General features: G+C 41.0%; 1 protein-coding gene across 8 annotated transcripts in view; it reads left to right on the top strand.

Moving 5' to 3' along the window:
- Positions 1–27,953, top strand: part of LOC110538803 (dual specificity tyrosine-phosphorylation-regulated kinase 1B) — a 127,330-nt gene that overhangs the window by 16,024 nt on the left and 83,353 nt on the right. For 4 of the 8 annotated variants that reach the window (XM_036943210.2, XM_036943213.2, XM_036943214.2 and 1 more), the window contains exon 1: positions 22,251–24,492. The exons of the other annotated variants lie outside the window; for them this stretch is intronic. In XM_036943210.2, coding sequence (XP_036799105.1) covers positions 24,348–24,492 — 145 coding nt within the window. In that variant the 5' untranslated portion in view covers positions 22,251–24,347. Of the gene's footprint in view, positions 1–22,250; positions 24,493–27,953 lie in introns of those variants that run through there. 8 annotated transcript variants of the gene reach the window in all.

Raw genomic sequence — 27,953 nt, forward strand, 5'->3', positions numbered from 1 at the left:
TCTAAATATTCTTGTTACATTGCACAACCTTCAATGTATGTCATAATTACGTTTAATTCTGGCAAATTAGTTCACAATGAGCCAGGCACCCCAAACTGTTGCATATACCCTGACTTTGCGTGCAATGAACGCAAGAGAAATGACAATTTCACCTGGTTAACCATTATTTAACTCATTAATATCAACACTTATATTTCAATTTGGAGAAATGATTTACCTTCTGTAAATTTAAGAAACATTGCCTTGTTCCTTGTAATTCCGTTATCAAAAACACACATCTGTGTATGATATTTTCTAATTCCTCTCCCTCGTGAGGGAGGATAATGAAAGTTCACAAAGTAACAAGTAATGGTAGATTAGTTAGTGTTTTTACTGATATCAAGTTTGTTTTTGAATTATGTTACTAAAACTCTTAACTCTGTTACGAAATTGTAGTCATAATCCCCAGTTGGGTCACCTGCTACTGTTCTCCCTTCCACTGGCATGCTGTTATTCAGCTAAGAACAGTTATTTTGTCTTTCTGTTGTCTGGTGGTCAAAGCAAGACTGTGAAAACAGTCTGGACAATCCTTCCCTCACTCTCTGTCTCTTGTCTCTCTCTCTGTCTCTCCAGTTGTCACTTCTCCTAGCCCTTACTGACACCTACCCTGTTTCCATCTACTGTAACAAGCATCCTCACCCACTCATCACCGACAAATACCGGAAGTCCATGGATGTTGAAAAGTAGTTGAAATTTGGTCAGTCCGCCCTGGCCAGACCAAATCTGAGTTTGGACAGTACAGCACAGTAGAAAACAGTAAAGAAAAGTACACTACTGTAGAGCTCAGTACAGTAGCGCACACTACTATAAACTCTACGGTACTGTACTCTAGTGTGCTCCACTTTGCTGTACTGTAATGGCCAAACTTGGGAAGCATGTCTATGATTGTTTCAGATTTGGTCTGGTCCGGACAAAACGTATGTGGCCTTCTTTAGGGGTGGAGCTCATTACAATAATATGCAAAAGAAGGATATTGCTTATTTCTACCTTTGTGTACCTGTTCAGGATACATCACCATGCAGGGGTCGCGTTAACACGCAGAATATATATATTTTTAAACGCATAAGAAATATCTTGTTGCGTTTTGTAAACGCAGATCTAATATGCTTCTTCTTGTAATTTTTTTGCTCTGCATCAGGCTAATTTTGTGCTTCAGTTGCACTTCTCCGCTCGGATGAGAATTCACGGCATTCAACCAGTAGACAACGCTCTAGCTGGTGTGTAGCATCTTTTCTCCAGTAAAATGCTAGATTAACTTCAAACAAAACATTAGGAAATGTTGCTGGCTACATTCTTTCTATGATAAACATTATAAATATTATGGCAATGGATAGTTTTTGCAAAAGAAACCTTGCTTTTTCATTGTAAGCTTGTTTACTTGTGTGGCTGCCAGCCTAATAGCGTTGCACTTCTGTTGTCATCTGATGAAAATGAAGCAATTTTCTACGGAATGTTTTGAACTAATGAATTTCTATTAAGGAAAATTATAGGAAAACACGCCCCTGATCACTCTGAAGCAACAAAAAACAAAAACACTGACTTTCAATATAAACATAGATGGTTTTTATGGTCTGCATTTTGAAAATGCTTATTTCTGAACTCTAATGCAACTCCTGCCATGAAGAGAATGATATTCATATCCATAATTATGCAGTTCTGAATATTACAGGTCAGGGACCCATGATGTAAATCCATTTTACCTACTGTCTTCAGTAACCAAAATATATATTTTTCAAACTCAAGATGTCATAGCTGACACCCATTCTTTCTGCAGATATTATTGGTTCTTAATTCTGAGATTTTGGAAAACACGGTCACACAAAAATAAGAAGCATTAAAAAATATAGTAAACGTGTTTTTGAGATTCTTGTTTGTTCAAAGTAGTCCTTGTGCATAGTTGCATGGTGTGTTAAACTTTGAAGTGTCATTTTTTTTGTTTAACATACAATTTAAAATGAGAAATCTGAGTCAAAGCGTAATTCTGTTACCGTGAATTCCCATCTACAAAAAAGCTAATGTGTAGGCTAAATACACTATTGCAGATTTGACTGAATTGAGCTATAACTTCTTTACTTTGAAGGTTAACCTGGAATGTATTGCTGCTGTGGATGACTTTGCACTTGTGGAATACACTGTACTGTATTTTTTAATGATAGGTTGCTGTATGAATGACAGGATTGTGACCTCTTATCCCCGCAGGTTCACATATTGCTCTTGTACTCTTACAGTGCATTCGGAAAGTATTCAGACTCGTTAATTTTTTCCACATTTTGTCACGTTACAGCCTTGCTCTAAAATGGATTACATAAAAATGTTCATCAATCTACATACAATACCCCAAAATGACAAAGCGAAAACAGGTATTTAGAAATGTTTGCAAATTTATGAACAATTAAAAACAGAAATATCTTATTTACATAAGTGTTCAGACCCTTTGCTATGAGACTCGAAATTGAGCTCATGTGCATCCCATTTCCCTTGATCATCCTTGATGTTTCTTCAACTTGATTGGAGTCCACCTGTGGTAAATTCAATTGATTGGACATGATTTGGAAAGTCACACATCTGTCTATATAATATCCCGCAGTTGACAGTGCAAAAACCAAGCCATATCAGAGCAAAAACCAAGCCATGAGGTTGATGGAATTGTCTGTAGCGGCTTGTGTCGAGGCACAGATCTGGGGAAGGGTACCAAAAGCTTTCTGTAGCGTTGTAGGTCCCCAAGAACACAGTGGCCTCCATCATTCTTAAATGGAAGAAGTTTGGAACAACCAAGACTCTTCCTAGAGCTGGCCACCCGACCACACTGAGCAATCGGGGGAGAAGGGCCTTGGTCAGGGAGGTGACCAAGAACCCGATGGTCACTCTGACAGAAGGACAACCATCTCTGCAGCACTCCACCAATCAGGCCTTTATGGTAGAGTGGCCAGACGGAAGGCAAAAGGCACCTAAAGGACTCTCAAACAATGAGAAACAAGATTCTCTGGTCTGATGAAACCAAGGTTGAACTCTTTGGCCTGAATGCCAAGCGTCACTTCTGGAGGAAACCAGGCATTGCTCATTACCTGGCCAATACCATCCTTATGGTGAAGCATGGTGGTGGCAGCACCATACTTTGGGGATGTTTTTTTCAGTGACAGGGAGACTAGTCAGGGTTGAGGGGAAAAATGAACAGAGCTAAGTACAGAGAGATCCTTGATCAAAACCTGCTCCAGAGCGCTCTGGACCTCAGACTGGAGCGAAGGTTCACTTTCTAACATGACAATGACCCTAAGCTCACAGTCAAGACAATGCAGGAATGACTTCGGGACAAGTATCTGAGTGGCCCAACCAGAGCCCGAACTTGAACCCGATCTAACATCTCTGGAGAGACCTTAAAATAGCTGTGCAGTGACGCTCCCCATCCAACCTCACAGAGCTTGAAAGGATCTGCAGAGACACTCCCCAAATACAGGTGTGCCAAGCTTGTAGCGTCATACCCAAGAAGACTTGAGGCTATAATCGCTGCCAAAGGTGCTTCAACAAAGTACTGAGTAAAGGGAGTCTGATTACTTATGTATATAGAATATTTCCGTTATATTTTGTTTTATATATATATTTCCAAATTAAAATAACGAAAAAATATTTTTTTCTTTGTCATTGGGGTAGTGTGTGTGTGTGTGTATATTGGTGAGGAAAATAATTAATTTAATACATTTTAGAATAAGGCTGTAACGTAACAAATTGTGGAAAAGTGAAGGTGTCTGAATACTTTCCTAATGCACTGTGTGTAAATGCCAAGGTCCTTGCAATCTAGATGTTGAATATTAGAGAAAATCCATGATATCTCTTTTGACCAGCCGTCTGAATAATGAGACCATAAGTTATAGCTAGAGTTAAAGCTCCCAAATCCAGTGTGTCCTCCTTTCAGCATGCAACAAACACATCTTTCATCAGAGATGACCCTCGAGGCACCGTCTGTGTACCGCTATCACAGTGTCTATGGGGAAAGTTTACGAGAGAGGAAGGGGTATCTGGTGGTCCGTTTGACTATAGGTAGTAGGCCTACTTGTTTGTTACTATCACTTTAAAGCTGTTGCTTAGTATCCATCCACACAGTAGCTTGCTTGTTGTGAATATTGTCCATTCACATCTCCCACAACAGGGTGTTTCACTGACACAGGTTTAAGGGCAAACTCCACAAGAGTGAACCCTCTTCATTCCAAGGGAGTTAGTTACCTTACCTCTTATTCTCTCTTAACGTCTCCACTTGTGCCCTTCTATCCCATTCTCTATATCTACCTCATCTCACTCACCCTCTTTTCCTTTCTCCCCTACCTTCTTCAGCTTGCTCTCGCTCCTACCTCCCTCCACCTTTCTGCCTCTTCCTTTCTTATTCCACCCTCAGCTCTGTTTCTCCACCCCTCTCTCTTAGTTTTCATTCAGCCTCAAATTTTGAGAATTGATTCGGCCCGCCGGGTTTCGGGTGCTGTGTAAAATAAAACATTTAAATAATAACTCTGTCTGCATACCTTTTACTACTGCGCTCTCTCAGCAGCTGCAGCCACTAGCGGCACCAGGATTCCAATATTGTCTGGACTAGAGAAATTTGTGGCCATGATGAAGCACATTTTTCTGGGGATTTCAATGTTTCAAATTGCATTACGAATATGCTGGAGTGTACTCGGGAGAATGATGATCCACAAGACCACGACTGGCAGTGCATCCCAGAATTAGGAGAAATCCATATTCCAATGTCATGTGTTAACACCGATACATCCTAAGAAATTACACCCTATGACTTCCCTGCTACTGTGCCTTGCTGGACCTGGTAAACTATTGAAATTGGACCCAAAACAGATCAAAATGTTTTCCTAATCAGGCATAGGCTTCATGCAGTTATTTTGTAATAAAACATGCATTCATGTTTGGCAGAAAATCTATTTATTTATTTATTTATTGTTTAATTATTAAAAGCTCTTTTATTTCCTTTTCAAAAGAAAATGGTTAATACACTTGATTTATGCTACATAATTGAATACTACATTTTTCTGATCAGTGATAGATGGCCAAATGAATAAATGAGCTACCACCTCCACTTGTTTGCCCAGCCATGTAGAGATCAATTAGTTAAACCAAATCACATTTGAGTGATTATCAGGCACAGGCTTTTGGTTGGGAGTTGGACAGGCTGCTACTACGCGAGTGAAGAACAAAATCTACTTGTTAAGCTACATACAATTAAGGCTGCACGATATATCGGTGAGCATTTCGGAATCAGCCGATAGATATTAGCTAAAAATGCCAACATCGGCCCGATGTCTAGTTTAATGCTGATGTTCAAAACTGATGTCAAAGCTGACAAAGCTGACTATATAACGTAGGTAGATGACGTGCATACCTATATTACGTAGGTAGATGACGTGCATACCTATATTACGTAGGTAGATGACGTGCATACCTATATAACGTAGGTAGATGACGTGCATACCTATATAACGTAGGTAGATGACATGCATACCTATATAACGTAGGTAGATGACGTGCATACCTATATAACGTAGGTAGATGACGTGCATACCTATATAACGTAGGTAGATGACATGCATACCTATATAACGTAGGTAGATGACGTGCATACCTATATAACGTAGGTAGATGACGTAATGAGGCCACAAAAAAATACAGCGCTACACAGAACAAACACAGAAAAATATGAAGCGCACACTTCCAACTACTAAACAAGTTCAAGTTGAGCAGTTGTGGGCTAGTTATAAATCATGCAGCACCTTATGTCAAGATCGCAGATCGCAAAAATGTAATATCGGTGCATCCCTACATAAAATGCTATCAAAATGTTCTGATCAGTGATAGGCCAATATGAGCAAACTAGAATAAAGATGATCATGAGCACACCTCAATTTAGCTAACATTTTCCCAGATATCCAAAGATTCAGTGAAAAGAAAAGTCTGATATTGATTTATCAAGACGAGTCCCCACGCTTGTCTCAAAGCAGCGTGATGGCACTGTCCCAATCAAAACGGTGCTGAAATGATCATCTTGTTGACCACACACTGCTATTACTTTACATTTTGTGTAATGGTTGGATATGACTTTTGGGAGTTTCACTATAAGCAACAGTTTGATACATGCATTGCCTTCAATTGCATTAGCCGACTTGATTCCAATATTTTCCGTCATTCAGTTGCTCATAACTACGGTGAGTTTTCCTCTCTCGCTTTTCTGAGATGAGGGCTGTTTCCTCTCCTCACACAGCTGCTTCCCGCCTCCGCTGCATTGTTTTCAACACCAGTTTTAAATTATTATGCAGTTCTACAAATAAGGCCTTTTCCCCGGGTTCGGGCTTAATACATTTCTGTGATGTAGGACCGAGCCTGGGTTCAGGCTTCAGTTCACCAGGCTGGGGTAAGACCAGGCTCTACTCTCTATACCCCTCACTCTGTCTTTTACCCATCCCCCTAACATCCCTACTCACCCTTCCTCATGTTTGACTTATGCAACTCATCCCTCCCCTCTCCCCCTCCAGTCTGCAGCTCCCTGCCTGCATGATGTTGGGACACTAATGCTACAGTGGTGGACAGCAGGGGGGTAGTGCTGTTGCTAGGGCTGCCTCCCAGCCCTCTTATGGAGAGAAGAGAGAAGTAGAATGGATTGATTTCTGAGTCTTGACGCTGGAAAAATGTCAGTGTCAGGACTCAGGAAAATTTCGCATCCCATTTATCTTGGCATGAGGGATTTTGAAAGCATTGAATGGTCTACCGGTATATGTTATGTTACTTCTCTTAGCAGGACGTTTACAGTGCCGTTGTGCGTGGTGTGGTATTGTGCGTGGTGTGGTATTGTGACTTTTCTGAGGTGAACGGATTCCTGAACTGAGGGGTCTTACATCACTGTAAAGGTAAATCATTGAGGCCATCCCCTCGCATGTAAAGTAGCGTTGCTCATTTCCCCCCAAAAGAGGACTGTATTGTTAGCAGAAGTGTCGTAATCTACATAGTAAAGATGGTGTTTCACATTCTAGTTGTAATAGTGGGGGAAGCTATTTAGTGTGACACCTGCTTATTCCTCAATAGCTCTAAATGGGCTGTCGCTGATGGTGACTGTGCTGTTCCTGGCGCTTCACTTTAGATCTAGTGGGTGGTGGTGGGGATGTGTCAGTGACCATTGACAAGTCTGCAGTTTCTCTCTCTGTCTCGCTCTGTCTTTCTCTTTCTCTCTGCCTCGCCCTCTCTCTGTCTCTGTTTCTCCCTCTCACAGCCTGGCTCTTCAGGTGCTGAAGGCATCACTGTGATGTAATTTGACTTATGGAACAGGGTGGCAATGTGTGTCTATAAGGGCTGTTTGCTGTGGCGTAGGATGGCTATAGGATAGGATGTACACTGTGAGCAGTGCGGAGCGCGTATAGGATCTGTATCGGGGACGATGCTGGCTGGGTCACTCTCCTCACAGGGAGCAGAAAGTGGGTCAGCACTGGGGGAAGAGAAGAGAAGCTTTACACTGAAAACATGCCACACAGAGACAACCACGGATGGAGCCGGCCTCTATTATTTCATCATGATGCTCTCAAACACAGACGTGATCATGGTGGCCACCTTTCCACACCCAGGTTGACACATGTATCTGCGTCTTTCTGTGGGTTCTTAGAAGACCCAGTCGAGGAACAAAACATTACCCTGATCCCTTTCAGGCCAACCCAGGGCCTTTGTCCCCTAACTGGTAAGTAGCCTGCTTGCAGCACAGCCTTTGTGATCCCTGAAATAAAAGCATCAGGCTACAGTAATGGGCTTTAATGAGTCATTGGTTTCACCTCATCCTTCAGAAAACGTTTTCGATGGAACGGATACGAGGAGAGGATACCAATTTTTTTCAGGGACAAAGTAACAGGGGCTTAGGAGAGGGTTGAAGAGCCTATGACGTGTGTGAACCTGTGTGACATATGGCCTAGTCAAACATTTGACCAATGACGTATATAATCCCTGGATAGCAGACGCTATGTCTTGGCCAATAAGAGCCTTTGAAGCCACCCAACCGCCATATTCATACTCCTCCTTTTGAGGCTTTGAGTAATGGGAGTGAATCGAGGAAAAACGATATCTCCACATTATTAAAATACCCAACTTTTGAAAAATACCACGATGTACGGCATATGGATGCAGCCAGCCCCAATTCAAGGGATATGGGAAGACCTTTCAAATGTAAGTATTGAAATTATTTGTGTAGAAAATGTAATTGTAGGTCTATTTTGAGAGACTTCTCCTGACAGCTTGTGGTCCTGTGTAACCATAGTAAAGCATGTAATCAAGTGTCCGTGGTTGAACTAAATTGCATTAGCTAGTTAGTTAATGGCTAATGGTATGCTAGCTAGCTTACAAAGCAATAACCTATTGTTGATGTTATTAAGCATTGATAAGGTGGTGATAAATGTGTACCATTTAACTGCTGTTCTTACGGAATTATATATAATATTAACCACATTTCAATACATTTTTTGAGTTTGTATGTTGCTGTCCCCACTACAACAAATAAATACTTCAATGCATGTATTTTTGTCCTTGAAACATTCCATTGAAATAGTGTAAATTCCCATAAATTCCTATGGAGTCTGTTCCTAATGAGTAGTATCAATATGGCGGACGGTGACTTCAGAACAACCTCTGTCAGTCATCTAGTGAATACATATAGAGTACCAGTCAAAGGTTTGGACACACCGATTCATTCAAGGGTTTTTCTTAATTTCTACAATTTTCTACGTTGTAGAACTATGACATAACACATACGGAATCATGTAGTAACCAAAAAAGTGTTAAACAAATCAAAATATAATTCAGATTTTTCAAAGTAGCCACCCTTTGCCTTGATGACAGCTTTGCACACTCTTGGCATTCTCTCAACCAGCTTCACCTGTAATGGAACAGTGGGTTAACTGCCTTGTTCAGGGGCAGAACGACGTGTGTGTATATATATGTATGTATATATATGTATATATATATATATATATATATATATATATATATATATATTTTTTTACCTTGTCAGCTCGGGGATTTGATCTAGCAACCTTTTGGTTACAAATCCAATGCTCTAACCACTAAGCAACCTGCCGCCCCAATGATTCCATATGTGTTATTTCATAGTTCTGATGTCTTCACCATTATTCTACAATGTAAAAAAAAAGAAAGAAAACCCTTGAATGAGTAGGTGTGTCCAAACTTTTGACTGGTACTGTATATCATTGCATACGTTTGACAAAAAAAAATAGCAGTAAAGACATGTCTTTTTTCCATGTCATTTCAGCAAGCCATTACACTGGAAGAAATCAAGCCATGACACCCACCATCCCAGATTGTTCTGGAATTGTAGAGAACTGGTTGTTAGGTTGGAATTGGTGTGGAGGGGTCCGCAAGTGGCTTTTGTTCGTTTTATTGGATTCCTCATGTCTTACTCATTATTAGGAATATTATGGTCCAAATCAAATGTTCGGTACTATATTTATTGAAGATATTAATCCTATGAATTAAAATGGCCAATTTGGGTGAAATGTTTCAGGAATGCTGATCTTATCGGTTTCCTAATTACAGACACAATTTCAGCACAATCTGAGATGGTGGGTGTCAAAACCCTCTTTCTTGTCTTTTTTGAGGTGGAACGACCCTATTACAATTAGGGATGCACGATATATCGGTGAACATATCGGAATCGGATGATTATTAGCTAGAAATATATCTGTCTGTCAAAAAAGAAACAGTAGCACTGTCAAATCTGTACAAAAAAGTCTGCAAACAAGCAAACACTGGCCACGACTGATGTGTTTACAATACCGTGTTGGTAATAATGCATAATTTGTTCAACCGGAACTTCTGGGGTAGCTAGCTTTAGCTTGTTACCTAGCTAGCCCCAATACAACCAGCCTGAAAACAATGATCAGTAGAAACTGCAGTCATTTTCATTATTCTTAGCAATGATTTTCGGAATCCTTTTGAGTAAGTATTAGCTAGGTTGCCACTTGTTCATCTCTTGAAATTGAACTTCAGTTCATGAAAATACATAGCTAGCAAGCTACTTAACCCTGTTGCACAAAGCTAATGTTATAAGCAGCCAGCTAGCTTCATCTGGCTAGTGAGGCTCGACCGGACCAGGTTATGTGTTGTGAAGCTAGCCACAATAAGGATTAGGCACAATAGTAGAATTTGCGGTTTGCCTTCATAATAAAAGTATGTTTTTGACAGTGATGCAAATTAATAAAGAGTAGAATTATGCCATACTTTTATTTTGAAGGCTAACCTGCAAAGTCCACTATTGTGGCTAATCCTCATTGTGGCTAGGTTCACCATTAATCAATTAAGGACTGTCTTATAAGTTAGGGTTATTTTAGATGATGACACCTAGCTATATAGTTAGCTAGCTATATAGTTAGCTAACTATAGCTACTGAAACAGATTGTCATGTTATTTGACACATCAAATAGTGTTATTTGACATGTCTCTTTTTTGACACGCAAAGACCCAAATGGTGTTCCATAGAAATCCTGGTTGAGAATGAAATGACTGAACAAATGAACAACGAAACAGCACAGCAAGTAAGTGAAAGAAATAGGTTTTGATTATGTTTTACTGGTAATGGGGACATGCGTAAATGCCAACAAAATAACTTTTTGTTCAGTGTGTGTGTAACCTTTATTTAACTAAGCAAGTCAGTTAAGAGCAAATTCTTATTTACAATGACGGTCCAGACGATGCTGGGACAATTGTGCCCCGCCCTATGGGACTCCCAATCACGGCTGGATGTGATACAGCCTGGATTCGAACCAGGGACTGTAGTGATGCCTCTTGCACTGAGATGCAGTGCTTGAGAGCGCTGCGTCCGTGTGTGTGTAACTATTTAACTGGACTAGAATGCTTAACAGGGATCGCCATCCCGTCAATGGGCTAGTTGTAAATCATGCAGCGCCTTGACCGACAACAAATGTCGGTACATATCGGCTGAAAGCTTAAATTCTTGTTAATATAACTGCACTGTCCAATTTACAGTAGCAATTACTGCGACTAGAATGCTTAAAAGGGTGCTAAAATTTTTAGTATCGGTTTTCTTTTGGCAAGGAAAATATTGGTATCGGACAAATGTCATATTGGTGCATCACTAATTACAATTCATAAATCTGACAACATCAATGCGGGGTAGAGTAGTGTTTTTGACTTCGATACCAGGTATCACATTACTCAATACCAAAACGATACCACAGCATAAAAAGGCATATTATCCAAAGTCACAGAATAGCACTTGATCCAGACAAACTCAGCTACTGCTTTATTCAATCGTTGGGTGTGTTCAATATCAGTACATTTGCATTGTTTTACATAATGGTAATCACTTATTTGAATGGTAAATCTCTATTGATAAACTGGGTAAATCAAGCTGTAGTCTAGGCCTATCCACAATACAGGTGAATGCATATTCAATAGTAGTGTGTGCATGCATTGAATTATTCATTAGGCTACAAAATAAACTTTCCAGTGACACTGACACACCCAATGATGAAGATGAAGCATAGACTACTCACCGGAGATGGCCGATGCACTCGTGCCAATATCTCAAGGTAAGCTACTTTGAAAAACAGTGCTATTCGCTCCGACTCGCTCAAAAGTTGAGAAAAAAATGGTTTGCTTCTACAGACATATTAGTCTTCTCTTTTCAGCAGCAGGCATTTGCTTTACAAACTGTAGTCCTATGTTTTTCTCGCAACTGTATTTTGAAATTTGTGAAAGGCAAACTGACAGCTGCAACCAACCATAAAAATATCATTCATAGATGGAGGTTCCCATTCAAGTCGGGTGCACACAGTCCGACGCACAAAGTGCCAGGGTTAGAGTTTCCAAAATCCCTCTGTGGATTATATCTATGACCACAACACAACAAGCTGTTCTACACTGAGTGTACAAAACATTAAGGACACCTGCTCTTTCCATGACAAACTGACCATGTGAATCCAGCTGGAAGCTATGATCTCTTATTGACGTCACTTGTTAAATCTACTTCAGTCAGTGTAGATGAAGGGGAGGAGACGGGTTAAAGAAGGATGTTTAGGACTTGAGAGTGGGCTTTTTAGTGCCATTCAGAGGGTGAATGAGCAGAACAAAATATGTAAGTGCCTTTGAACGGGGTATGGTGTCAGGTGAACCTGTTTGTGTCAAGAACTGCAACCCTGATGGGTTTTTCACATTCAACAGTTTGCTCTGTGTATCAACAATGGTCCACCACCCAAACAACATCCAGCCAACTTGACACAACTGTGGGAAGCATTGGAGTCCACATGGGCCAGCAAACCTGTGGAAGGCTTTTGACACTTTTGTGGAGTCCATGCCCCGTTTGAGTTGTGGCTGTTCTGGGGGCAAAGCGTTTTAGTATACAGAAGTTTCGTATACTGTTCGTGCAACACTAGGGTAGAGAGCAGAGACCAAGTCACATATTCATAATTGCGTCCCTTCAAACACTTAGGCTGCATTTATACAGGCAGACCAATTATTATATTTTTTTCCACTAATTGTCTTTTGACCAATCACATCAAATCTTTTCACCTCAGCTCTTTTTCAGAGCTGATTAGATTGGTGGAAAGACCAATTCGTGAAAAAAATATCAGAATTGGGCTTGATGTGTGAACACCGCCATAGAGATCCACCCACACAAACAATTATCCATACCATAAAGATGTCCAGACACCTGAGGCGCCACATTACCCTTGAGCATACTGAGCCCATATCCATGCATGCGCTGAGCCCATGACAAGCAGACACATGCCAACCCACCTTGACATATGTCCACCCCCTGCACACACCTCCATGTGCCCACATACCCGAATGCATCCATATGACACTGGCAAACAGTGGCAGGGTCCAAAACGTGCCACCATTCCGAGCTGCCCAGCCCACCCACCTGCCACAAAGATCCCTTGTTTGGACACAGGAGTGACCAGTAGATCAGCCAGACCACTCAGACCCAGTTGGACTACGGACAAAGAGCACCATTCCTTAATCCCTTCCTTGAAGTAAACACAGATCTGAGATGGTATGGAGTGGTCAAAGCTCTCTCTTATCCAATCACACATAGATCTGTGATTACCTCCTAGGGATGAGGAAACATTGTCCAACTATTGGAGCAGGGCCCTAAGAGGTAGAGTTATGTGGGAGTGTCAGGAAGAAGCGTTTTGGAATTTCCAGGTGCGTGGCGTGATGGGTGGGGAAAGGGGGTGGTGGATGTGCCCCCTCCGGTTGGTCTGCCCCAAGGTAACACCCAGCACTTTACCTGGATTGCCCTAGAGATAAACCCCTACTACAGAAATGGGTTCCACAAATTGTAAGTGGCTTTGGATTAAACGTGTCATTCAAATAAATTAATTAGCTAGCTTGTCTGTCTGCCCAGTAGACTCTAGGCAATGGCTATCCATCTGTGTTAATGATTGTGAATATTTACGTCTTTTGTCCCTTTTGACATCTTGCCCTTCTACACCTTTGCTTGTGCTGCAGACCGTGTACTCCCATGGACAGGCCATTTGTGCTCACATACGTGTGTTTGTGTGTGTGTGTATGCTTGTAAGTGAAAGGCCCTGTTGTCTCTGTGGGAGTGTGAGACTGTTCCCAGCTTCAACAATGACAGCCAAAGTGACTGTCGGTGTGCCTGCATGCCTGCACATACCCTTTGCCAGCCACCATGCCAGCTCTAAACTGGCACAGCAAGAATTAAGTAGCCAGAGCTTCTAGAGATTATGGCTGGCTTAACAGAAGCTTAATCACATCATATGTGCAGTATAGGGTGAATAGGAAAGGAACAGCGACCAAGAGGGGGAGGAATATATATATATTTTACAGTGAAGACTGGGAGGGGACTTTAAAAGTAGATGGGAAATTGTTATTTTAGGTACTTTGCAGGCTACAGCTCTACCACTGTGGATTTGAATAGAATGAATGGTAGGTGCAGGTTCCCCTAATAAAAGCCTGTTTTACCCTTAAGCCAACATCAGCTACCTTCTGTTTTTAGGGTTTTCAACTCCGGTGCTCTTTGTGCTGTAACACATTTCGCAAAGTTTTTTCACAACTGCTAGCCGAGTCACTGAAGTCAGAACTCTTCAGATAAACTTGATGACAGCACTCTTAACTCATAACACAGAGCCAAACATGCTTTTGTGAGGCAAACCACACGAGTAACGCGGTCCTTGTTATCGACGGACTGTCAAGCATGATCCTTTAAATTACAGTCAGATTTTCTCTTGGGGACTTTCTTTTACTCCTAAGGTGTCAGTTGGAATTAAATTGTGTAGCTATTTATAAACATATATTTTGTCTGTGTAAGTAGTCCTATGTCCGGTGCTGTGTCAGTTACAGGGCAACCTTGTATCCTAGTGCCGATGCAGCGCTGGATCCTTCCAAGTGAAGCAATTATTACCCAACGAATGTGATAAGTAGTATTGATTGGATTTGTATTTGACTACATCCTCCACAAGCCCTCCCTCTGCAGGAAGAGGCCACATCTGTGACAGATCCATGTCAATTAACCCACAGTGGCCTGTTAACCCATGTACCTGAAGTTAATGAAACATTATTCAATACTCAGATGTGCCTGGTGTGAAACACTGGACATGAGAGGAAGACTCTAATGAAATGCTGCTGCAGAGTGTTGGGCTCCCGTGAGGAAAAGACCACCACATTTGAGACCTTGGGGTGATTGGAGGGCGGAGGCCCTCCAGTGCATTTTTGTCATCAGTTTAAAGGTGCAATATGCAGAAATAGCACTGCTATTTCCTGGTCGCTAAAATTCTAATAGTTTGCCTAATTTCAGTTTGTGACCCAAACAAGTGTAGAGAATCATTGTACCATCTAAACCACTGTGAAATATATTTTTAATAACCAAAAATATTGTATTTTCAGCTGTTTGAAGCTGGTGTACAAAACCGAAAGTAAAAGACGCAAAAACTCAACTTAAAAACGGTAAGCATAGAAATACCCCACATAGAACAGATCTACTGCTTCTTAGACTTGCTTTCAATGAGTGACAGATCTATAACTCACATAAAAAATCAAATGTTATTTGTCACATTCGCCGAATACAACAGGTGTAGGTAGACCTTACAGTGAAATGCTTACTTACAAGCTCTTGACCAGCAATGCTTTAAGAAGTTAAGAAGAAAAATGTAAAATAGATAAGTAAAAACAAACAAAAAAAGGAACAAATAATTAAACAAGCACAATTTCTATGTCAATTTGGTCAGGTTGCCCAAAAGGTTATATATTGCAGCTTTTAAACTGGATCGGTTGCTTGCTGGATGGCAAATTGAGTGTCTTATTATTTTTATGTCTCTTGTTTCGACATTTGAATAGTCGCTGCAGCTGTCCTTGTCTGTCTGTTTTTCCTTACTGTACTTTATTTTGTAGCAATGCTACCGTACCTGTAGACTTAAGGTAATTGTGCTAACGCTAGTTAGCATTGGCTTGCGAAACTTCCTTCATACTGCACGCAGAGACAAACATTTTAGAACTCCAGATAAATGCCAGAATCTCTCAGTATCTCTTTAAGGCAGATGTTTAGATTTATATAAAGAAAACTGCCACAGCTGTTCATTGATAACAGCTAACCGTGTGGTGTTCAGCTGGGGGTTTTGGGAGACCACAGACTACAATATATAATGTCCTCACTCCACTATCAGAATTGAGTCCGTGTCTACAACCGACCGGTACTTAGGCTACAATTTATTAATTTCAGTCAATGTTATGTCACTGTTTCTTCATCATTATGCATAGATATTGTAATGAATCTAGGATGGAGAGCAGGTAGATTTGACTCTCCAAACTGTAGGCTATAAATAACTTCAGCCTGTTTCCAGAAAATCTGCAAATTATTGTTGTGATGCTATTTCAGTTAGCTAGTCAGTACAAGGTCTAGTCCTGGCTGTGGCGCTATGTGTTCTGTTTTCCAATAGATTTTGTAATGGGTTTGTCTTTTGGCAAGTCATACTGCCGGAGCCATTTCTAATAATGTTAATGGTGACTGTGAAATGTGTCTGCCTGCCTATCCCTCTCCAAATCCATCCTGACAGTATAAACTGCAGCTATTTTAGGAGTTATAAGTTCATGTTGAAGCAGGAGCTGATGGTAAAAAGGAGTTTCTCTATACTTGACACGGAATCTAGAAAATGTTGTCCTACATTTAAAAAAGCATTGTGTGATGTGATCCTAGCCACATCCACGTAGTATTTAATTGCACTTTGCACTGGAGTGAGTTTCTCCCCTAGAACACAGTGCAGTTGCTTGGTGCTAGTCAGAAAAGACATCACTCTTCCTCTGGCCGTGCCCAGCCAGTGGTTTGTTGTAATAACTATGGTTAGCCACTGGGGGCAGCAAAGGAGGGACCACCAGACCCTCCTCAAATGTAACAATGTTTGACCTGCATCACACCTGTTAATCTACTTCTCTGGATGTTTATCCTGGTCCTAAAGTCAGCCTGGTGCTGTCACAAAGCCTCAGTTCCAATTCCTCTTACTACCATCAGTTGATTAAAAAATATTTTGTTATTTTCTGCCTTTACTTGTATCTGAAATGTATGCTGTTAATTTAAATGGAAGAGCAGCAGGGTATTGTTTTGCACACAGACAGACTGTCACAACTAGAACCGTGCCATTGCCTCTTATGGGTATATCCCAAACAGAAACCTGATCTCAACATAAACTCTCCCTGACCCCTTAAGAAAAAATAACCCTTAATCCTGGCATTGTAAACCATGACATAGTGCAACATTGGAAATGTCTACATGCATGCCAAAACAACATTGTGTTATGTACAATAGATGAGGATCCTGTCTAATGCTTTTGGGTCTCTGTGGGACGTGTGACTAGCCCTGTCTGTCCTGTCTGTCTGTCTGGTCTGGTCTGGTCTGTCAATGAATGTGTGCTTTTCAGGTGAAAGGTCGAGCAGGGGGGATGGGGAGCCTCATCAGGGATTAAGGGTGGGGATTCTCTGTCTCGCTCCAGAAAAGGGTCAGGCATAAGCGCAAAGACACGTGCATAGTGATGCCGTGTAAGCCATTTCTCTGTACCATTATCCCTCCCCCTTTAATACAGATACAGTAATGCACACAAATGAGGGTGGACCTGCACCTGCTTGAGAACAGGTTACAAGTTTCTGGCAAAAATATATATATATATATATATATATATATATATATATATATATATATATATATATATATATATATATATATATATATATATATATATATATAGAGCCAAAAGAAATTTGGGAATTAAAATATTGGAAAGTTATAGAGAAGTATCATTAATGAATTAAATTGTGATGAAAATTATAATTTGTTGTAGACTGCTTCCTGAATTTATTAGAATTGAAATGGAAATGATGGTAACTAAGCAGAACACATTTATACCTCAGTTATGTTCAGCGGTTTCATACAGGAGAATGGAGACCTCTAGGTGTCATTAGCAGACATTGAAGGATATGTTTGACTTGAAAGATTATCCTTTTTTTTTATGTGATCATACAAAAAAGTTATTTCCTCTTTTCTATTCAACAGTTATCATTTCTAAGCATCACATAACAAAAACATAACATAAAAGATTGTGCGACTTTATGAAATTCTTTGTGTTGAATTTCATTTGTAAATCTGCATGGTTACTCGCAAGGAAGCAAACATTTTTTTAATTTACCCCTGCTATAAAACAAATGTCATAACTTTATGACACTAATATTATCTAGATTGAACAATCTGTTTGTCCAGTATTCCCGGCACGGCCCGAGTATTTGCCTCCCCTTTGCTACACTCCTGCACCTGTCCTTGCAGGGACCTCCCGGGTCCTATTTATGGACGAAGCGCCTCAAACTTCTTTCAGTGTTCAACTTGACTCTGCCTGCTCTTGCGGTTCTTGGCAGAACTCTAGTGGCAGTAGCAACATTAGGCCATTTTTGTCACATGTAACTCCAACCTTTCCTGTACACTATATAGCCCACTGGGAAACATAACACATGCTTCATGCTCATCACCTATGACATGCCTTGCGCCTGTTTTGTAAACGCCTGTAGTTGCCGGATGGAATTATGGGTCATGGCTAGAAGGGATCCAGCTTTTGTCAAATTAATGTCAAAAGTATACTTTTTTTGCATTTTAGCTAGCCCTAAACCTTTTCCTAACCTTAACCTAATTCTCCTAACATGCTACGAAAAGTCAACTCTGATGTTAATTTCACAAAAGCTGGATCACTTCTAGGCATGACCAGGAATTCTGCCACATTTCCCATTCCTCCCCGAGGTCCTTAAGTTGTTGTGATGATCAGAGGGGCATGTTGTAACAGAGGATGAGGCATAGATGTATATTTTGTTTTACATTGTTTCACTCAAGTCAAAGTTACTGATTAAAATATCAGTTTCTTGTCAGTGTGTTACTTTTAACAGTTGCAGCTTGATGTAACATACTGCAAGTTCCAGATAACTTTAATAAATCAAGCATTTGACATCACTTTCTATTGCATAATTTTCCATGTTTTACAAAGTGAATAGTATTATTGGCTAATTGTATTATATTCCATCCCAAAAGGGACTGGCATGGGATGTCAAAGGGTAGTAAAAAAGGTTGGTGCCTATTTTAAAAATGTAGATACCTTGGCGTCACAAGGAGCCATGTAACCTTATTTAGTTGTCAGGATTTCACTGGTCGGCAATGAGAGCTATGATATATATTTGGATATTCTGCCTGTAGATAGGGAGGTTGAAAATACAGCAGAGAAGCATGTGATTCGTTGTTGGTAAGGATTCCATCATCCCTGCGCTGGGTGGGAATGAGTGATGATTAAGATGGGTGAAATCAGTGCTTGTCTCTGGGTCTACTTATCGCAGAAATTAAATGACAGTTAGTTCAACAGTATACACACACACCTTATAAAACATCTTCCCAGACTTTAGCTGAGCTGAAACGCAACCCCGGCAACCTCCCCGCGGTGTAATTGTAATTCGCTGCTGTGTTACCCCTCCGTTCCTCTGGCGCTCGCTAGCTTCTTCTGTAGAGTTCGACTACCGTATCTTCCCACTGCATCATGTTTACCTAGCAACACGCATCACCCGCTGCCGGCCCTCCCATTGGTCATTTCAAAACGCACACGGGACCAATGGCAGGGCTGTTACCATGGTACAGTGTGTAGTTGCCGGGTGGAATTTTGCTGCAAGGCACGTGAGTCCCGGAGTCTTCGCCTTGCGTTTTTAATCTCGGGTGTCTGGGAGCTTTGCAAACGTGATTTATTGGAACCGAGTCACACTCCCTTTGGAGAGTCAGCTCACATAATACACGTACACATTTATCTATACATTTGTGCGTATACAATCAAAATAGTGTTATGACACAAGGAGGCTGCACCAGTTCGGTTTGGACTGTATGTGCCATGCTGTGCCTCTGTTCGGGGCTAAGTGGAAAGAGGGACTGAATTTGCTGGCTAATTGCTCAACCAAGTTTAGTATAACGTTAGGATGTTGCTATTCATATTTGGTGTGTCATATTTTGGAACAAAGATGGAGAGAGGCTGTGGTGTCAGTCTCCAGATCCGATTAAAGATGGTCAAAGTCCCTGGCATTTTGGAATTAAGTTGTAAGCAGTTTACACATACATTTGGGGACATAATTGTTATTCATTCTATTAGATATTAAATGTATTGTTTAGGCTACCTATTGTTATTTTTTTCATTTGTATGTTTCTGGTAACACAGGTTGTTATGTTCAGAACATTGAATCATTGTTGTTGGTGACAGTTGACATCCTAATTTGTGGTCTAGAGGACATTCATAATTGAGAAATATAGCAATACCCTGCTACTTTTAAATTGCCTGTTTTACCAGAACATAGCAAATGTATACACAGTGCAACAGCAGAGCAACCCCGGGTGCTATTGCGAAAGTAATTCTAAAGTTCTTGTCCTGCATGCAAATTGTACATTTATTTTGGGTGTGAGCACCCACATCCCCCTTCCCATGTCACCCACCACCTCAGTAACATCCCTAACCTATAACCTGTAATTGGGGTTTAGTTTTTGCATCAACAGTGCTCTCTTATGGAAGTGACACAGTGCTGCATAGCTATTGCAAATATCTCCAGCTCGCAGTTTGATTAAATTGTGTGCTGAAATCTATCCCAATCCTTGCATGACGACAGTAGCTGTCTGCAGTGAAGTGAAGTTAAAGTTTTTCTGAAGGGGGAACACGCACATTCACTGGCTACCGTGGAGGATGAATGACGGCATGGTTAACCTAATTTTGTACATCCCCTCCCATCTCTTCAGTTGCTGTTCTTTTGGGGGAGAATATGGAAACGAATACCCAACATGAACATGCAGGGATTCACAACATTCAATCTCCTTGAGAACAGACAATGTTGTTTCGGTTCCACACGTCACAGGGAATTATTTTCAGAGCTTTCAAAATACCAAGGCTAAATTATCACAACATTACTTAACCTGCCCTTTGTGTTTTAGTGGATTGAGATACATGTACATTTTTGAAGTCGTCTGTTATGTCATATAGATAATAATTTACCCCATTGCCATTTATTGGTGTCATACGGGTGTAAAATAGTTTCTTCCTGTATTTGATCTGAAGAAGAAACAAAGTATATTTTCCCAAAAAAGTAACTCAGTTTGATCACATTGTCAGTGTTTTCAGATATACTGGATCATGTAATTGCCTGTTTTGCTTACGTTAGCCTAGTTTGTGTGACTTGCAGGCAAGTTTTGTTTTTAATTTACTGGACATAATATTTTAACTAGATGTGAATGGACACCTGGCAGATGTCCTCTCGTTTTCTGTGTTTTTGTGCTCTATCAAGTTATGCATGCTATTTATGGGAAGTTTAAAGTATTGTTCGAACTTTTCTATATCGATCTTTTTTGCATGACTTCATGAGCTACCCCTTTGGTCGCATTTCTAGTGGTCTTTCCCCCTTCCCTTATCTGTCTACCTGAGGTCTTTAACTGTTTCCGCGGGCACGTCTTTCTGCCTCCGCGATGCATTTGGCGACGACGAGGAGACAAGGGGACAGGGCAGCCTCATTTTCTATCTCCGCCCACATATCCAATTTGACCAATTCAAGCAGCTGAAGGGACGTCGTCTGACCAATCACGCTCGAGCTGCCGCGGCGTCGGATAGCAACAGAGCCTGCGAACGCGCACACTGGGGGTGGGGAGTGTTGAGCTCACGATCGAGGAAGGCGCGTCAGGGAAAGCGGAGAGTAGTGGCGGTGGAAAGCAATAAGAGAAGGGGAAGGGTTTTGCCAGTGTGCGTGCTTTAGCACAGAAAATTGTGAAATCATTCTCAAGGACTGGTAGAACTAAATTAAGCTTGTATAAATAGACATGGTGAAGGACAGCAAACAAATAGCTGTCTTAGTAATTATTTTCTGAATAAACCTGAGGAACAGGAAGCAACTTTTGTCATTATCATGACTTGTAATACATTTCTGAAAGATAGTCATAAATAAGCTACAGCTTCAAGTTGACTCAAATATAGTGTCACAAAATGCTTGCTTTACTGATTACATTACTGGTTCTAATGTAACTTGTTTGACTTTATCCAATACCTTAGTTATTAGTTAGATATAACTCACTTGCATATTTTCCTTATGCGCCATCGGACTCGAACTTTGGTTATAGATTGAGACGAGTTGACAGATTTTTCCCACAGCATGTATACTAGTATCTCGTTAAGGAATATTGTTGCGGTTGTCATTTTCAGATATTGTGTGAATAGTGGTAAGGGCTTTTATTTGGGCACGTGCACCTAGTGTCGCCCCATCAATGTAGTCCTTGTCATATGTATGTGTGTGTGTGTGTGTGTATGTACAGTATATATATGTAATGTGTATATATATCTGCCTGTTACTATAAATGGAGAGGAGCAACTTTGTGGCGCAACTACTCTCGAAAAGGGGGTATGCGAAAAGTCTCAGGGTTGCCATCATGTAGTTGTGTGTGTTACAATATTTAAAGTACCCCGCGTGTAATTTCACATCAACAGAGAAATAAAACTATGCGTAATGTCTCCTTGCTGTACTGTGAATAGGTAGCCCTGCTAATTTGAACGTTTTAAACATTAATGTGCGTGGAGCTGCGTCAACCCAGCTGCTATCGGATTGTATCTCCACAGCCCCCCTGCGCTCGAATAGCTGTTGGAACAATCCGCATCGCAGGGTGTGGATCCGGAGCGGTCCAGAAAGGGTAGCCAGCACAGGGAGTAATAACGGGAGAGGGGCGAATATGAGTTAATGCTACCCGGGAAGAACAGAGGTGAATATCCTGCGAGAATGAATGAAAATATAGTTCATTGTTTGACCTGGAGGTATCAAAGGCAACAGTAGCGTGAGGAGAGCGCACCGAGACACATACGGAAGCGCCGAACTGACTGGCAGCGAACGACTGCGTAGAAGACGGTGTGAGAGGGAGGTGACAGTGTTGAAAAGTATATTGCTTTTGTTCATTTGGAACTACGGAGTATTGGGTTTTGTTTTAAATGCACGTTTTTATTTTACTTTCGCGGGGATCACGACTCACTTCCGGGAACCCACTTTATTTTTTGTTGAGCATTCGCTACAGTTTTTGTATCAAAACTGACGAAGAGACTCCAAAACCGGAATATTGTACTATCGCCAATGTCTTGTCAGACGAGATACATCAATTTAAAATAAAAAAAATATATATATGGGAGAGTGCGGACCGGATTTATTGAATATGTAAAATATTATATTCAAGTATTTGACATTCTGTAGTTAACAACCAGCCTTTGCCACCCAAGTGAACTGGCGAGAGAGAAGGATACATTTTTGCTGCGTATGTGGACGCGTCTCTGGCAAATCAAAATTGAAGATTCACTTCTCTTTTTTTATTATCAAGAGAGGCGCATTGACTCTACCTAGATCAGAGACTTTGGAATAGAGCGCAAGAAACTGACACTGAAAACGGTTTTACTTTTGTTGTGCCTTGGAATACACTTACTTGCACATGAACACTTTGCTTTGTCGTATTTATTTTTGCATGCACATGTTTATTTCTTCTTCCTGCACACGATAACATTTTTCACAAGCTAAAGGTTGTTACTCGTGTTTTTAGTTCCGTGTCCCTCTCCTCCCACCTCTCGACCTGGCAGGCTTAAAGGGCACCAGTTAACTGTGGACTTCGCTAGTTCCTTCAAGGGGGAAGGGTAGATTTTCATGTTTGTGCATCTGGTGGAGGAGACAAAGACAAAAAGCTTTTACTGTGGATGATTTATCTCTCTGAACTGGACCTGTTGTCACTGGATTAAACCACCAGGTTGAAGTCTGGGAAAGAAAACAGCACAGATGTTTTGGATTGCTTTCACCTGCTTATTTTTTTGAGTGATTAGTTCACAATAGGATACTTACACAGAATCTAAGAGGCAAAGGCTATTTTTAGGGAGAGTGATGGGGTAAATGGTGGTAGTTGGAAATTGAGACCCCCACCCTCAGCCCAACAACACTTCCAGCTTTAGCTCTGGTTCCATTGTCAGCTGCTGAATTATCAAAACTGGAAATCCGAGTGGGGGTCCCGTCTCAGTCAATCTCCCAGATATACATCTCACCCTTGTCTACTATCTGACTATCTTCTTTGCATCTTTGACTGGAATTAAAAAATAAATTCAACAAGGAACAATGCATGAAACTCCGCACTTATAAGAAGCAAACTTGAGTAACCAAATATTTTCTTCCCCATATACACAGAGAAGCATATTTTTATATATAATATATATATATTATATATATAATATATATATATTAAATAAGAAATAGCTATGAATTATATAAGAATATGTAGTTTAAATAATTATATTATATTTTTACGTCAGAAATAAGCATTGTTGCCTGAAACCCAGTTCATTGCCTTAGAGAAACATAGTAATAAAGAATACAGAGGAAAGACGACGTGAAACTTTTTGGGAAACAAGTTAATGGTGCCTTTTTAGTTCCGTTGGTTCCTAATGTCTCCACCACTTCAGGATTGAATTGTTGACAAATAAATATTTTTGTGTGAAACCCTTATATATATATATATATATATACCTGCCTTTCCGGTTCAAACTTGAGTTATATTGTCGTTGGATGTATATTGCTGAATTGCAGAGATTTCTGAAGATTTCTGAGACGAGGATTACCCCTTCACTCTACACTTGATGCATCCTCATAGTTTTCCAAAGTAATTTTGGAATCCCCAAATTATAAACTTTGACTTGATTTCTGGGATACAGCGGCCCAACACACAAGAGTTTCCGATGGTGATCACTTCGTCAGTGGAGGAGAAGCCACAGCCTTCTAACAGAATGGTCGCAAATCTGCCGACCGAATCCTGGATCAACAACCCAGAGCAAAGTCGCTACTTACCAACTCAGTCACACCTTCTCCGGAAACCGACAAAAAGTTAGTACCAATATTGTTGGTTTGTGAATGAGTATACACACTCTTACTTGAACATACAGATGCACATAAACACTCACTCACACTCTCGCTCTCACTAATCACATGTGTTGTAAACTTTTAGTGGATCATTCTAAGCAAAAATAGTTATTTGTCATACTTGAATGATGAGTGTGGAATTATAAGTAGTAAAGTATGTCACTATTGCTTCACCTGTGTAGTTCTCTGTGAGACCCCCTCCTCTCTTCAAAAAGGTTCACCACCTCTGTGGGATGTTGTCATGGAGCTTTTGTACCATGTGTTATCCTCAATGCTCTTAGTTGAGATAGGAGTATTGTGTATCCTTACACGTTCATCCTGTATGACACAAACTGATGAGACCGATGTTCATCATAGCATGAGTTGAATCAAGAAGTGTCTGCCTATGGCACAACTTCCTGGTTTCTCTTGGTTGGTTCAATGCTTGTAAATGTTCGGTGTTGTGAGCTGAAGCAGTTTGGTCTCTTTGACTTGAGCGTTGTTTATGCACAGTTTTGACTTGTGCATTGTTCATGCATAGTTTCTACAATCTGTGGTGTTGATTACACTGTGGCGCTTATCCTCCTCCAAAAGTCATGAACAATCTCAAAACTGCGTGCCATCGTAACTGTAAAAAACCAAAAAGAATCAAGCATTATAGTGATGACGTAATGAGAGAATGGGGGAAAGGCCTATCCATTATTTCCATAAGAGTAGGAGGATTAAACTTGAAGCTGCAGAGCTCCATTGGTCGGTGTCCTACTACTGTTCGCATGGATGCATCAAGTACAGTTTTCATCATTGTTGTAGAGCACTTCGGTGGATTAGCGTACACGTGTTTTAATGTAGTAGAATTGAACTAATACAAATATTGTAATGTTTTGTCACTGGCATAACAATGATGTAATTACAGACTCAACCTGTTCATATTGTTCTGACTTCATTTTGGACCTCGGGTTGGACAAAACCACTACTTCAATAATAGCTGTGTTAAACTTTTATGCTCTCATTTTAAGTTGTTTTAGGTTTATTTTAGTAGGGCCTGGGATTCCCAGGAATACTCATCACAAAAACTCAAGCAATCCCCACCTAGAGGAGTTCCACCTAGGAGACCCCTGCCAACCCCGTCTCCCCTTCTCCTTTCCCACAATTGTCTCCAGTCACTTGTTCAAATAATTGTGGGAATAAATTCATTCCCTTTCAAGGTTACTGTTGCCCAGGCTTTACTACTGCAGTCCATTGATCTTTTGGTCCCAGTGTTTCCATGGATGGACACATGCCTTTTATGTTCTGCACAGCTGTGCTCTACTTGTACGAGTCGTGTGGTTCACACTAGAGCGTGTTTTACCATGACAGCCCGGCAGCTGGGAAATCCTAGCGAAGCTGGGAGTTCCACAGTCCGTGCGTGTGGTTGCAAAACAACTTTATTGATCTGAGTGTTAAACCTCAAAGCCTGTGATGGGGCCCTTCTGCACCTATCCTTTTCTTGGGGTCTGATGCATATTTTTAATTCTTAGATTACGTTTCTATCACCTCTGTTGTGGAGATTCCCTTAAAGTTCCATAGGGTTACATAATATTTGACATTTGGGCAATTCACAGTTTATTTTATGAGTATCATGACAGATTGTTGTTTCTGTATAAGTCAAATGCTTCACGGAATCCCTGCCCCTGGGGAATTGCACATCTTATGCTCTGTCACGTTTCACAGTATCTGACTGTTGTAGATAGATTCTCACTGTCTGGACCTGCTGGTTCAATACAGGTCAATCAAAAGCAACACCTGGACCTACAGGTGCAGGGGTTTGAACTACTTTTGAACACCAGGCTTATTGTTGTGTTATTACAGAGGATGTAGCCTGTTTTATTAATGACAAAAATACCTTAGTGTGGTGACATTCAGGCAGTGAATAGCCAGGTCTGTGTTTAGTACAGGAAGCAGCTTGTGGAGATGGTGATGCCGATTCAATGGACGGAAGAATAAAGATGGAAGTGGAGGGAGTGTTGGGGATGGGGGTAGATGAAGGCATGAATGAATACTGAGTTTGGAGTTTATTGGTTTATCCTTTCATTTTATTATTTATTTGTATAGGGGTTTTCCATTCTTCCCCAGTTCCGGCATTGGCTCAAGAAGGGAATTAAATTATCCGTCAATCATTTATCCACTTAATGCTCTTTAGATATAAATTACTTAATTGGCCCATTTTTAAGAAAGTTTTCAAGCAAGCAAGCAATCTAAAGCTTCTACGAGGACGACCACACCAGCCACCACCCACACTGATCCCAGTCTGACCAGCTGGTCCTGCATGGTAGCAGGGAGCCACCTCTGACACCGCCAGTGGTCGGTCAGTCAGTCAGTCATGCACTTTTTCCATGGCTGTGCGCTTGACATTGTAGCACTTATTTTAAGGTCACAGCTTTCCAAGGTGCCGTTTATCTCAGGAGTTTCCCATAAAACTTAAGCGAGTTATCGGCATGTGGCTGAGAGGCCAGGAGAGGTTGGGTTGAAAAGTGAAGCACGAGGAGAACACTTGTTGAATAGCTGACGGGATTCACCTTGTAGACTGCTTAGTGTACAGTAGTTTAATGCAGGTTCTCCCCATAAGCCTTAAATTGGATTGCAGCTTAGCTCAGGAAAGGGCTGTCTGTGTCCCTCGCTGGCCTGTCGTCCCATCCCCCTGCTGAGAGACTCCCTCTCATGACACAGTGAGCCGCCACTGAAGTGGGCACGGTGTCTGGGGGTTACGTTGAAACTTAGCTCACCTACTGTTGTCTGTCGTAGCATGGTTGCTAGAAGTCTAGTAGATATTAAACAAGGTCTCTGCTTGATCAGAAAGAAAAATGATCATGCACTGAAATAACTTGACTTGGTGATTACCTAAGTTGGTGGCCAGAACGTTTTGGCAGTTGGAAAGTTATCTAGTCGCCCCGCCCCGGCTCCCCTCAACCATAAGTATTTCTCATTGGCCAGACCTCGGGCTCACTCCTAATATTGCTATCTATATTGGAAGGGGGTAGGGAGATGGTGACACTTCGAGTCCAAGTTTACAGCTGAGTGCATAACTTTTCAATGCTGCCATTATCACTTCCTAGTAACAGCAATTTAGCAGGCTAATTGTAAATCAACACATGGCTGTAGTTGTCAATTGTAACTCAAAGCTCCTCTCTGGACTTTGAGGTATCAGACTCTGTGAGACAGGAATAGAAAGTGCAGTCTTTATGCCCACAGATCTGGGTGACTTTTCAGCTATTTCCCCCTTTAATTTAAGTTATTTTTATCTGAGTATCCAACTCTCTTTCTCTGCTGCCTATTTCCGTCCTCACAGTGTGGTGCAGGCTGAGCGGCCGTGTGTAGGTTACTGATTTGAGTAACTGGGTAAGCATTTCACTGTTAGTTTACACCTGTTGTTTACGAAACATGTGACAAATAACATTTTATTTAACTGT

Source organism: Oncorhynchus mykiss, chromosome 2 (genome assembly GCF_057628025.1).
Source record: "Oncorhynchus mykiss isolate SJ-2025 chromosome 2, ASM5762802v1, whole genome shotgun sequence".
NCBI classification, from domain to species: domain Eukaryota; kingdom Metazoa; phylum Chordata; class Actinopteri; order Salmoniformes; family Salmonidae; genus Oncorhynchus; species Oncorhynchus mykiss.